The 13690-nt window shown below is 35.4% G+C and overlaps 1 protein-coding gene and 2 non-coding genes across 3 annotated transcripts; all 3 read right to left on the bottom strand.

The window, feature by feature from the left end:
• Window positions 1-3607: 3607 nt before the first annotated feature.
• Window positions 3608-3681, bottom strand: trnan-guu (transfer RNA asparagine (anticodon GUU)). The gene has a single exon. It is a non-coding gene; the product is annotated as a tRNA-Asn (tRNA).
• A 2051-nt stretch (window positions 3682-5732) lies between these two features.
• trnan-guu (transfer RNA asparagine (anticodon GUU)) lies at window positions 5733-5806 on the bottom strand. Its single transcript has one exon. It is a non-coding gene; the product is annotated as a tRNA-Asn (tRNA).
• Window positions 5807-7800: 1994 nt separating this feature from the next.
• LOC127944536 (FK506-binding protein-like) lies at window positions 7801-12707 on the bottom strand. The gene is made up of 3 exons (XM_052540541.1): window positions 12604-12707; window positions 12004-12401; window positions 7801-9694 (listed from the first exon to the last, which is right to left on the bottom strand). The coding sequence occupies exons 2-3, from the start codon at window positions 12379-12381 to the stop codon at window positions 8951-8953; spliced, it is 1122 nt and encodes a 373-aa protein (XP_052396501.1). The 5' UTR covers window positions 12382-12401; window positions 12604-12707; the 3' UTR covers window positions 7801-8950.
• Window positions 12708-13690: the final 983 nt, after the last annotated feature.

The following is a 13690-nucleotide window of genomic DNA, read 5'->3' as shown; positions in this document are numbered from 1 at the left end:
ATTTAATTTTAATTGTGAATTAGATATACATGACTTTATATGTCCTTTTAAGATAACTTGTGATTTAAAATCTTGTGGAGATCTGTTTAAATAATGGCTGCCACTCCACGGTTTATAGACAAAGGTAAACTGCTGTTTAGGTTTTTATAGTAACGTTAGATATTTTCAATACATACCACTTCTAATGGGGGGCCTGCGCTGTGCCAACAACCACTCCACATCCCTCATGGGCTTTGTATTTCTGTTTGGACATGATCTGAAAACAAACACAAATATGTAAAATGTAAAAAAAATATTATTATTAAATAAAACCCTCATAGTCTACAGTGGGTTCACATGAAAACTGAACTGAAACAGAAAAAACTGGTCACCTGATGATCTTAACTTGTGTTGTGAATTCTGTTTTCTGTAATTGTTCATATATTAATGGGAGCAGATGAGCTCTCTCTTCTGATTTAAGAGAATCATTTATCCACTTACTAACCATGGCGTGTTAATACAGTAATATATACACATTCCAATAACGTTAAGTTATATCTTTTCACTAAATTTGAGATCGTCACGTTGATTTAAACTTTTTTTTTTTTTTTTTTACAAAAAAAACTCAGCAATTGTCCTTTTTTTGTGTTACAGTAATTATTCTCACATTGAAGTTAACTCACAATATTATGTCACATTACACTTCTACGGTATTTTCAAAAGCACTCAGTCTGTCGCCATTGGTGCGTTTTGATTGGTTAACTTTGGTTACCCCAAGCGAAAAGCAAAGAAATCTCCCAATCTTCCAGCTTCTACCGCCCTCTACAGGAAAAGCAAGGGCCGAACTTATACATTACAGTTTTCCCTCCGAGTTTAACACAAGAGGTCGCTCTTACATTATTTTTGAAGCAGCCCTTAAAAATGAGCTACATTGAATAATACATTCTTAACAATTAGTAATTTATGATAAGGTTCATTTTGTTCCCATATTTCATGCTCAATATAAATAATATTAATAATAATTCTACCTGGAAAGATGCATGATATAACCAATATTTCCCCCCTCCAACTATTAGTCTATTTCAAGCGAAGCTTTGTCAGCATTTATTATTTGTTGCTTCTGTATTTAGGTTTCAAAGTACATATAAAGTTGTGTTTATTTGTAAAGATTATTATGAACACTTTTTTTATTATTACAGAGCCTATGATCATCCAAAAGCCAATGGATAAATCCCATTGTGATGTTTGTTAAGGTAACCAGGGAGATCATAACTTCTGGGTTGTCAGTAAAAATTTAATTACTGCAATGTTCTATTTGTCATATTTATCATTAAGAATAAAAATGCAAAATCTTGGGAGTATCAAATAAAATTCAAAATTCAAACAAACTCACTTTTAAAGATCCATACTTAAAAGAATTCAGTTGTAATGTCCATAGGGACATATGTGTATTATCAATTGCTGATGTAAGAGGTAGTGCTTGGCTGTGTTCCAGTCAGTTTTCCTTTGCCCTTCACTCACAAACTTCTCTGTCTCATATAATCAGATGTATGTCATTGATTACATTACATGAGTGACCACTACTGACAGAACCCTTGCAATGGGCTGAAATGGAACGTCCTAAGCCCTTGATCATCACTTACAATCTGCTATGGAGCCGGTTTATCGTTTACATTTTCCACTTACAAATTTGTTTGGTACAGTATTCTATATGTATATAGGTATGCCTGGACTGTTATAAAAGTAAAAAAGTATATATATATATATATATATATATATATATATATATATATATATATATATATATATATATATATATATATGTATTTTAGTGGTGGGCATAGATTAATTTTTTTAATCTAGATTTATCTCACTGTAATCTTGGAATTAATCTAGATTAAAATGGCTCATTTGAATTCAAAACATGTATGCTACCTAAATAAAATAAATGATTAAAAGTAAGTCTTTGAGAAGGATTTCTCAAGACCGGTAGTGCATTAGACCAGTGGCTCATCTCCTGTTTCCAATATGCATCACAAACTGCTTGAGAAAGCTGTAAACTAATTCCACATTGCACCAGGTGCAACAACCTTAAGCCTGTGTCACACATAGCCTACACCGTCTGCAGTGCATATGCGTTTCGTTTTTTTACACACCCATGTTAATGGATTCCAGCGTTCACGCGGTTGCGGTCCGTCAGTGCGTTCGAGGAGTGGTCCGTCTGCAGCAGTGCAGCGATCGTTCACGTACCGAGTAGCGAACTGCAAACGCGTCCTTTGTGAAAGCACAATGAGTATGAGTCCGTGCTGCTTCTGCACCACATAAGTAACGCACACAGACTGCAGATGCACGGAGTGTGTGTGTGTCTATGTATGCATGTATGTATAATGACAACTGTGTATATATATATATATATATATATATATATATAAAATAGACTTGTTTGGGATGGGGATAACAGAAATGCAGTCTGCAATGATGTCATAATCGTGTTGCATTGTGGTCTATGGAGCGGTCTGAAGTGTGCATTTGAAGCAGACTCGCTCCCTTTGTCAAAATCGAGGGTTCGAGGGTCTGTCCATATAAACTGCCCTCGTCCACTTCACAAAGTGGAACGCACTTCAAAATGGCAGCGGTTGTCAGTTTCAGTGTGTATGTTGTTGGGTGAACACTAAAGGTATGCTGTGTAACTTCTATGTGAGTATGTTAACTCTGTGTGTACAGTTGTCATTAAACAGTTAGAAAGTGTTAAAGTTAACCCCTAGTTGTATGCTGTTGTGCTTTGTTTGCCTGTGTGGCCAGAGTTACTTTCAAGAATATCTGTTTTTCAAATTTGTCACAATCTTTTTTTGTGTTATCATTTGTAGGGAGGAGAATGCCCTTTCATTTGAAAATTCATGTTTTCTCCTTAGTTTAACTAGAGAAGGATTAGGGGAAGATTTTCTTTTTCTTCTGAAGCTATATAAGGTATTTTCACAAACCCCCCATTAGAGTTTCTTTTGTTTGTTATTTTGGCCATTTTCCCTCCCGAAGCCTTATGTTTGCATCCCATTGATTTATTTAAAATAAAACTTGTATATCTTTTTACTTTTAATCTGGTGTGGTAATTTCTGCTTGTCCTGGGACCTCTCTCCCTGCAACTTTTTGTTACGCTTCTTTGCTGCCCCTAGACAAGAAATTGGGAACGTAACAAGTGGGGGCTCGTCCGGGATGTTTTTCAAGTCTTTTGAAGTCTCTGTGGTGATTGAAATGGAGTTATTCTTTCTCCCACTACAGCGGTTTTCCATGAATGTAGACTTTCATTTAGAGGTACAGAGAGAGGCAACCAAACAGGTAATCAAAGCATCTCTTTTTGATCAGTTGGTGTACCAGACAGTGAGGATGAAGGACATCCTGTAGTTGCAGCAGAGGCCTTAGCTAAGGATATTCTTCATCGTATAGATGTTACTGGGACTGCCAGTTTTGTCCATTCGTTTAAAATAACTAGACCTCAAAATTAAACAACAGGATTACAAATATTTAGTAATATTATAAATATTTTAATGCATCCTGCATTAAACATGAAGTTGCTACTTCAGCTGCGTCTAACTTTCACAACTCAAAAATATATCAATAAATAAAAACTGACCGTCCCTGGGTGGGCTCGAACCACCAACCTTTCGGTTAACAGCCGAACGCGCTAACCGATTGCGCCACAGAGACCTTGTCGCTACTATAATTGTAATATTTCACAAAAAACAAACTTCTTTTCTTTCGGAAAGTCTGAACTGAAATTAAATCGCACATTATGAAGGTAATGCCACGAAGGCAATTTTGAGGTTTACCTAAAGGTATCACCTATCCACAGACGTTCATGGGACTGCTGTCAATATGTTACACTGGAAATCGTGAATACATTCAAAGCAAAAGCAACTTTTAGGCATATTAAATGGCTTAGTGCATGTTTTAATATTATTTCTTGTACCTCTCAGAGGTCTTGTTTGATTTAACAACAAGTTACAGCTGCCAATAATTGCAGACTATTAGTCATATCAATGTAATACAAAGTTTTAAATAAAGTTTTACAAAAAAAAATTTAAGTTTCATGAAAAACATTAAAGTATTATAAAACATTTAAGAAAATTTAAGGATAAAATTAATTTCATTCTAATAAATGCCCGTATTAATAGTAATAAATAGCAGTAGCTGTAGTTACACTGAGTTTGACACTAGATTATTAATCTAGACTTTATTAATGTATCCACTATGTGCAGTGCTACACTTTTAACATGAATTCTTAACCAAAAATGGATGCATTTTCTTTTTTTTTAACTGCATGTCAGGCCTAATGCATGCTACATGAGAGCCTAATGCCATAAATACTATCAATACATAATTGTGAACTATTGTACACTGTGTACTGCAGCTGAAGCGTAAATCTTAAGTAGGATTGTGTTCAATATTTTTTATTATCTGTCTTTAAGGGTAAATGTGCTTAAGTATAAACTGAAATCAATATTTATTACAGAACAATGGAAGATATGCTTTTAGAAAATGACCAAGACTACAGACCTTTGTGCCTGCATTCATTAAATTACATGGTAACGAACGCAACTTTAACACGCATCTGATTGATTGTGATGCCGTGCTCACTGAGATGCTTGCACACAAATCATGGTCACGCACACGCTCATAAGAATTGTTAGATCTACTGTTTAATAATAATAATAATAATAATAATAAAGCAATTAAATACGTAAATAAGAATGCTAAAATAAGTTCTAGGTTTGTAGATATATATGAAGAGTTGAGATGCAAAGCCTTTAAGTTCCATCCAAAATTTTCTTCTAAATATTATTTTCTTGTTTAAGTTAATTATTGTTTATGTTCAGTTATTTTACATTAATAGGAAAGAAAATAAACTATTCATTGCCATTGAAGTGAAATTACTGAACATACACACAGGAGCCTGATAACAATGCGCATTAATGCGCATTTTAGAAGAAAATTAGATTTATGCAAAAAATGCATCTCAGCTCTTCAAATGAAGTAGTAATCGATTTACAGAATTTGAAAATATTTTTTCAAAATGTGCACATTCACTCTTATTCATATGTTTAATAGTCGAAAAAACCCAAATGTCTCATCACATTCATTTATGATTTGCATGATTCATTATTGCATATTTTCAATTACAAATGGGTGTTGAGTAGTTTGCATCACTAGATTGTCTATCACTGCCAGTCGCTGAACATTTCTATCATTAAACAGTTTTCTAATACAGTACTACTTGCATCTTGCCACAAATGCTATTTGCATTGTTACAGTGAGATTAAGACCTGCCTTCTCGATCATTTTGACATTGATGAGCGCTTTTGGACCACTGAGGCAGACCAGCCTAAAAGTTTAACTTCTAAAACCTTTTGTCATCCTAACATCAAACAGCTTTACTCATACTTATACACAGAGTCTTATACGGTCTCTCAGCTATGACTATTTTAGTCTTTCAAAGGACAAAATGGATGAAAAAACAATAATAAACAATTAGACATAACTGATATAATATGCAGGCCAGGAGTGAGGCCCTCTAGAGGTGCGAGGCCCATGTGGTCGCATACTTGGCACAGCCCTCTTGATAGTACAGGACACAGACATCATTACTGAACCACCATAAGGTGTAACAGCAAATGTCTGAATAAATGTTGTGAATAAATGTTGCTGTGTTGATGCAAGATTAATTTTTTAAAAATGAAAGCATCAAAACAAAAACGTAACGTCCCTGGGTGGGCTCGAACCACCAACCTTTCGGTTAACAGCCGAACGCGCTAACCGATTGCGCCACAGAGACTTGTGGCTCCCACTTGAATGATTTCTCAATAAGAACCAGAATTTTATCACCCAGGAAACGCACATTTAAAACTGTGAATTACATACCTTGAATCCATACATACCACATCTTCTCCACGGGAGTCTGACTTGCCAATTTAGGAGATTCACAACCGGCTCTGGTTATTACCTATAAACAAACACAGTGAACAAGTTTTTATTTTTCCATTAAAACATGGCTCATCATATCCATAGTGAGCACTAGTTGTATGGACTTTCCAAGCAAAATGTCTTAAGAAGATTTCTTGTCAAACGTTGGTCAGTTAATTTAATTTCAAAGAACCCAAATGTTCATTTAATCAATTCATTCATCATTGCAGAGTGGCATGTTACGTGTACTGCTCAGATAAGTAGTGTTAAAAAGTAAATGTATTTCTTTTAGGGTTAAAGATGGACACATAACATATCTATAACATATGAATAACTTTTAACTAAAAATAACTTTACTTTTTGGCACTACTTATCTGAACAGTACACGTACCATGCCACGCAGACACGTGACATCAATGACTGCAATGATGAATGAATTGATGAAATTAACATGGGTTAGCATTATCTGAACAGTAACGACAGGATTTGCAATGTATTTTGACTGATTTAAAATTAATGTAAACGTCCTTCAGTTTAATTCTGTTTAATAAGTGATTAATATAATCATCATAAAAATAATAATAATAATAATAATTTAGTTTGACCTGATAAAGACCAAAATAAGACACATTTTTGTCTTGTTATACTGATGGTCTTACTATGCAGCACTAATAATTTTTAGTAACATTTGTCAAAACAACTCCCGAAACCCACAAGTGGGGTCTGTGCGGAAGCAAAAAGCGGCAGGCTGCAGTGTTTGGAAAACCTGTTGGGAAACAGTAATTATTTTGCAATTCCCCTTAGCCATTATCATTTCGGGGGAACATCACTGTGGGCAAACAAATGACTAAATGCTGCTTTAAAAGTTTGAGCAAATGTTTTTTTTTTAACTGCTTTACAAATAAACGATATCCGCACACAGCGAACGTATTCCTCTATTTTGTTTCATGCTGTTTGCACTTATTAAAACATTTTCCATACCTCATTAAACGTACATCCTCAGGACACGCAGAACGTTTTAATGAAACCATGTAACGTAACGTTAACGTTATTGGTTTATTTACGTGACGCAGATTTTATTGTCCGTGTTGGGCCGCAATTACAAAATTGTAACTTACTGTCCGTGCTGGGTCGCCATTACAATTGAATATTAAGAGTCTATATTAATAACAAAGTTAACTGATATGCTCTATTATGACTTGTTAAACGGTATACTGGTCTATTTTAGTCATAAAACCGTTAACGTTAGTTCTCGTCACAACTCCGCAGCAATATCAAGGAACATTACTGTAAGAATCGACTGGATTTTTTACCCCACAAAGTTATGATACGAGACTCTTCTTACCTTATTAATTACCTTCTGCTTAGTAGAGTTTGCAAATATAAATGTTCGTTTTTTTGTCACTAACGTCAGCAGCTCATCTAGACTAGTGCTTTCTAATGTGAAGGTCGAGAGGAGGCGTCGTCTGATGGCTGCCTGTGCCTAAAAAACGTGATGCCATTGGCTACAAAATTACCTCATTAAAAAAAACCCTTTTAAAAATTTATAAAGTAAAACATGCCCAAACATATCCCACCCACGCCCGTGCAGTTGTGTATAGTATGATTTTAAACCTTTCTGCAAACAAAACAAAAAGATGTTATGATAAAATATTTTGCATCCCCTTAAATATTCTATTATTTTATGTTTCTATTAAATTCTATTTAATTGTTCATATTGTGTCAACGGTTTAACCAAAACAAAACAAACGGGAAAAACATTATTTTTATAAATAACATTATTTATTGTCATTTAATGCAAGAATGCATTATACTTGGCTTTTGATCATTTTATACAGCAGTTAAGAATCCAAAATGAAAACATGATTTAGAACAAAACATCAAAGCAGTACATTTTTATTTTACAAAAATATACAAACTTTAACAAAAATACATTTAAGTACATTCAGTAAGCAGTCATATGACTTTGCACAACTTTCAAGTTTTTGTCGATTTAAACATTGACAAATTACAACATTGAACATTTAAGATGTATATACTGTATACTACCCATACAGTAAACATACTTCAAGTTTTAAAGTTAAAGGATTAGTTCAATTCCAGAATAAACATTTCCTGATAATTTACTCACTCCCGTGTCATCAAAGATATTTATGCATTTCTTTCTTCAGTCGAAAAAAAAGGTTTTTGAGGAAAACATTCCAGGATTTTTCTCCATATAATGGTTTTCAATGGGAACCAACGAGCTGAAAGTCCAAGTTGCAGTTTCAGTGCAGCTTCAAAGGGTCCTACACGATACCAGCTAAGGAACAGGGGTCTTTTGTAGCAAAACAGTCTGTCATTTTCTTAAAAATAAAATAAATGTTTTAACCACAAATGCTTTTCCTGCACTAGCTCAACGTCACGCATTATGTTGTCACGTTGGAAAGGTCACGCATGAAGTAGTTGGAAGTACCGACCCAGTGTTTGCATAGTGAATGTGCTAAGAAAAAAGTGAACCAATGATTTTGAATGAAGTTTTTCGCCCCTACCCAACCTTTTGAACTGGAGTACACAGGCGAAGAGCTAACGTGCGTCACCTTTCCAACATGAATACATAATGTGTGAGGTTGAGCTAGCACTTGTTTTTGTTTTTAATAAATTAACAGATCGTTTTGCTAGATAAGACCCATATTTATCATCTGGTATCATATAGAGCCCTTTGAAGCTGCAATGAAACTGCAATTTGGACCTTCAACCCATTGGCAAACATTGAAGTCCATTATATGGAGAAAAATCCTGGAATGTTTTCTTCTAAATCCTTAATTTCTTTTCGACTGAAGAATGAAAGACATGAACATCTTGGATGACATGGGGAGTGGGGGGGTCAATTATCAGGAAATTTTAGTTCTGGAAGTGAACTAATCCTTTAAGCTACAAGGAAAGACCCAAAACAACTTCTGGGCACTTAACAGTTTTTATAATGTTCATACATATGCACGTTCTGCTTTTGTAATTCCCAACTTTCAGTTATTTTCTAGATAAACATCTTGCTCAGCCTTTGACCGAGTTTACTGTCTAAGTCCTTTAATTTGGAGTTCACTTGTTTCAGAGCAGTGCGAGCTGATGCAGAATCAGGCTGGAGTTCCAGAATCTTTCCAAAGGCCATGCGAGATTCCTCCAGTTCGCCCAGCTGCAGGCAAGCTTGCCCAAGCCGGTACCAGGCCTTAGTGCTCTTTGGGTTCAGCTCAGTGGCCTTGATGCTGCTGTCTCTGGATTTACCAAGCTGGCCTAACTTAAACTGGCATAAAGAAAGATTGCAGTGAAGTTCTGCTTTTACAGTTTTGTACTCCTCCTCAGTTGGAATTGAGATATCAGCACCTGCCTGCTCATTTTCTTGATCAAAGCATGGCGTCAAAGCTGCATCATCATCCTCTTCCTCCATACCTTCTTTAGACACTTCATCCACTGGCTTTCTCCTTGTTTTGCCATTTAAAGTTATTGCCAGCTTCACCGCTCTACAGTAGCAGTCTGCCGCGCCCCAGATATCTCCCTTCCCAAACCGCTGACCACCCCTTTGCTTGTGAGACAGCACCCAAGCCCATTTCTCTCCAGCTGTCATCTGCCAAGACTCCTGCCCAGGGGTTAAAGAGTGAAGCTGAAGTGTAAAGCAGTCAGACTGCTGAGACGATCCCTGTCCTGTTGTATTTTCAGTCTGGGTACCATTAGCATCACTGCCTGCTGATTTGCAGTTGCTTGCATTCCAGGCACTTATTGTAAACTGGAAGAAAAAAAAAAGTTTATATATGAGATACATATACATACATAGCTGTTAAATTTGTAACAAGCTGTAGTTCTTAGTGGAACACAAATTACATAAAAATGACTTGTAGTTAGTAATTTAATGTTACATTTAACCAATATAATCTGAATACTTTTTATAATTTTTTGACCTAACTCGTTTATTACATTAATTGATTTCCTACAATAATCTTATCAACAAAATTAAGTGCATAGAACATTGTATTATGTCATGGTTTCCCAAACTGGGGTTTGTGAAGGAGTGAAGCTAATAATTAATTAAATCTTATGAATTTGAAATCGAAAGAAATAAATAATTTGAAAATAAATACATGAACATTTTATTTGTTTATGCGGTGAGGTCACACAGTTTTCTGTGTATTTATAGTCGTCTGACTACTCAGTATGAGAGCAATTCCACAAAACCGGAAAACACACACACATATATAAACACACATACAAATTTATTTATATATATATATATATATATATATATATATATATATATATATATATATATATATATATATATATATATATATATATATATATATATATATAAGCAATAGGCATTTTTAGAAAAGACAAATACAATTAAAAAAATTAAAAAACAATTAAGGAGTATCAATGAATTATGAAACATTAACTGCCACTGTGTGAATATTAGGTAATCATGTAATCAGTAAAAATGTAACTAGTCTGATTGAGTGTTTTAAAACATAATACAATGTAATTATACTCAGTGTTGTGGGTAACTCTAATTATATAATAGAGTACTCTAATTACTTTTTTCCTGAAATGTGTAACTTAACGCGTTAGTTTCGTACGTAAGTAATCAGTAACTTCGTTATTTTTTTTAAAAAGTAATCCGTTATTTTAAGGAAAGGAAAATCCCGACTGCAGCCTGCATTTTGTCAGACAGTAGGCCTAGGTCTATTGTGCCACCTGCGGATGTATCAGCGGAGCCGAAGCTCTGTGATCGTAAAGTCAATGGCTGTGATGCGTCTGTGCCCTGCACCTGACCCTGTATGTGTGTGTGTGTGTGTTACCTCAAATTTAACGCTACGTTTTAATCACTACTTTGAAGAGTAAATGTAAGAGGACTGTGTTAAAGCGAATTTAGGCTTGTGACTGTGAGTGACACTTTAATAATAATTAGTTCGGCTATTAAGCGATTTGTGATTTGCCTGTGTGGCAGTGAAGGATTTAATTCGGTTTGTTATCATTTTTGTTTGACAGGCAGCTGTTAATTTCTGTTAGATCTTTGGCTGGCTGGTTGTTCATCATTTCTAAATGGATTTAAATCTGCAAGCCTGTTTAAGGTTGTGTTTACAAGTAAGCATACTTGTACTTTGATAACTGCATTATTTAAAGTTAAAGAAAAATCAGGAGTTATCTTGTGGTGCTCATAATATACAGTAGCCTAGGCTACCCGGGCTGGGTAACGTTAGGTGCGAATTTTGATTAATAATATGTTCTGTGATAATAAATAAATAAAACGCCATGTGGAATAGCCGATTGCTGACTGTCTTTCCTGTTATTGTTATCCTGCAGTGTTAATTTAGTCGGATGACTGACGTTATTCATTGTCGGGAGTCACGACTCCTAGGTGCATTTAAAGGGGCCGGGGGCTGTGTCTGTCATGTGTGAGCCGCTGCAAACGGCTTTTAATTTTTGGTAACGCATGAGTACTCTAACGCGTTACTTTTATGAATAGGTAACGCTGTATCATAACTGATTACTTTTAGTTGATGGTAACGTTGTAACCTAACTAACTACTTTCCAAAGTAACTATACCCAACACTGATTATACTGAATTACTTTTTAGAATCTGATTATGTAATCAAGATAAAATCAGTACCTTACTACTATGCATAGACTGTATGCATAGTCAATATATGTGAGCTTTACAGTAAATTAGGTTACCATATTCGGTAAAAATATTAATAATTTAGGGTGAAAATATATATTCGATTTAACAATACATGCACTTTTAAAAATTCTGTAACAGTAAAATACTGGTATATTAAGTTTTTGCAAGTAAAAAGTCTTAAGTCAGGGGTGTCCAAACCTGCTCCTGGAGGGCCAGTGTCCTGGAGAGTTTAGCTCCATCTTGTCAAAACACACTTACCTGGAAGTTTCTAATATGGCAGGACTGTGAACCCTGACAGATGTTGAAAGAACAGCCTTGACTAGATGTTTGAGGTGGGATTCAGCTAAACTCTGCCGGATAGTGGCCCCACGGGAGCAGGACTGGATACCCCTGGTCTATTTTAGCTTTGCCCTCACCTCACACATCTCTCCAGCCCTCATCCCTTCCAGGCAGCCCTCTATAATGTCACACTGCCCTTCGCCCATGCGCAGCAAGCACCACTCCTCCAGCGGGAGCTGCAGCACAGAGTCCTGCGAGCGGGGGTGAGAGGTAGCTTGCTCGCTAGAATCAACGCTGGCTGTTGACTCCTGCTCTTGAGAAGCAGTACGTTGCGTTTCTCCCTCCGTAACAGTACTTCGCCGCACCTTGACCTTACACAGTGAGCCCAGCATCGGCGTGAAGTCCCCTCGTTGTCTTTCTCCAAGCCAGCGCCGGCGAACCTCCCACAGACCCCCGGGACACGCGGAGATCCACGACGTCTCACGTGGAGTACCAGGCACTTGGACTGTTGTCATGATGATGTGTTTTAAAAGACCTAAACATAAACAACAAAAGCTATTAAATGCAGAATACACGGGTGGTGGCTATCGGGTCCTGTTATAGCTCCGTGAATCAAGTCTTCGTTTTACACCTAGCGCATCTATAGCTTCAGAATGCATGCGTTTTTAAAACAGAAAACATTTGTAATGAAACCTCACAATTTATAATATCACACATTTGTGAACTTGTGTACCTACCTCAGTGCTCGCCGTTGTCGCTGTCAGACAGCTTCTTCCACAGCAAGTATCTCACTACAATGAATTCCTTCCATCGCCCTCTAAAGGTGCGGCATGTGAAGATTACATTTGTTCTCTGAGTTTATCCATAGATTAAGGTGCAAAAATTTGCATTAACATGTGCTTTGACGAAGTTTCAGTATGACCTGGTACAGTCATTACTAATTACCGACATGCACACTCTCAATTCAAAATAGAGTACAAAGAAAGACAGAATACTTTATGCAAAGATAAATGTGCAAAAGTTTACAATTATAAACCAGTGGCTTTTTGGACAAATTCTGGCAGAAAGTGTATAGACTACAGCTTCACCAATAAATAAAAACTGACAAATATTATCAGCAGGCCTTTCAGACATAGATTTTTAAGCCTATTATATACTAAGGGAAATGGGAAAAATATTGTTACAGTGAAAATCTAGGAATTATATTTAAATCATTTAATGAGACCACAATTAAATACTCTATTAAATAAACAAATTATAATAATTTAGGTTGAAAATCTACATTTATAAAAATGTGTAAAAAAAATGTACATGGTCTTTCTGATTAAATTTAATTCATCCTATAAGTTCTTCTGTTCAACTGTCTTGAGTACTAAGTTGCTTATGAGTATATTTTAAGATGCAAAGTGATTTTTGGTACTGCAAATAGATTATTGTATTAATATTATATCAGGTCATAAAATTAATGGTTTGGCTAAATTACGGAACAGTAAAATATACAGGTGCCAAAACACCTGCACGTAATACATAAAAAATTAATGTTTCAGAATATTTTCTCAAAAACGATTTTTGACTGTATATTACAGTCAAATACAGCCAAATTATTATATATTACAGTGTAAAAATGTGTATGTAATCTGTAGTAGCATTAAAATTAAATAAAAAATATTTAATAAAGCTAATGTACTTTTCCTTTGCCGTTGATTACTAAAATTGTTCATGTTTCACTTGGTTCTGATTCTTGGTTCTCCATCTCTTAAATCTGCTATTATTACATTTATACTTAACAAACCAGGGGGTGATCCATATAATTTTTAAAATTTT

Source organism: Carassius gibelio, chromosome A23 (assembly GCF_023724105.1).
Source record: "Carassius gibelio isolate Cgi1373 ecotype wild population from Czech Republic chromosome A23, carGib1.2-hapl.c, whole genome shotgun sequence".
Classification (NCBI taxonomy): Eukaryota; Metazoa; Chordata; class Actinopteri; order Cypriniformes; family Cyprinidae; genus Carassius; species Carassius gibelio.
The sequence above is the reverse complement of the archived record's forward strand: the minus strand, read 5'-3'. Positions and strand labels throughout refer to the sequence as shown.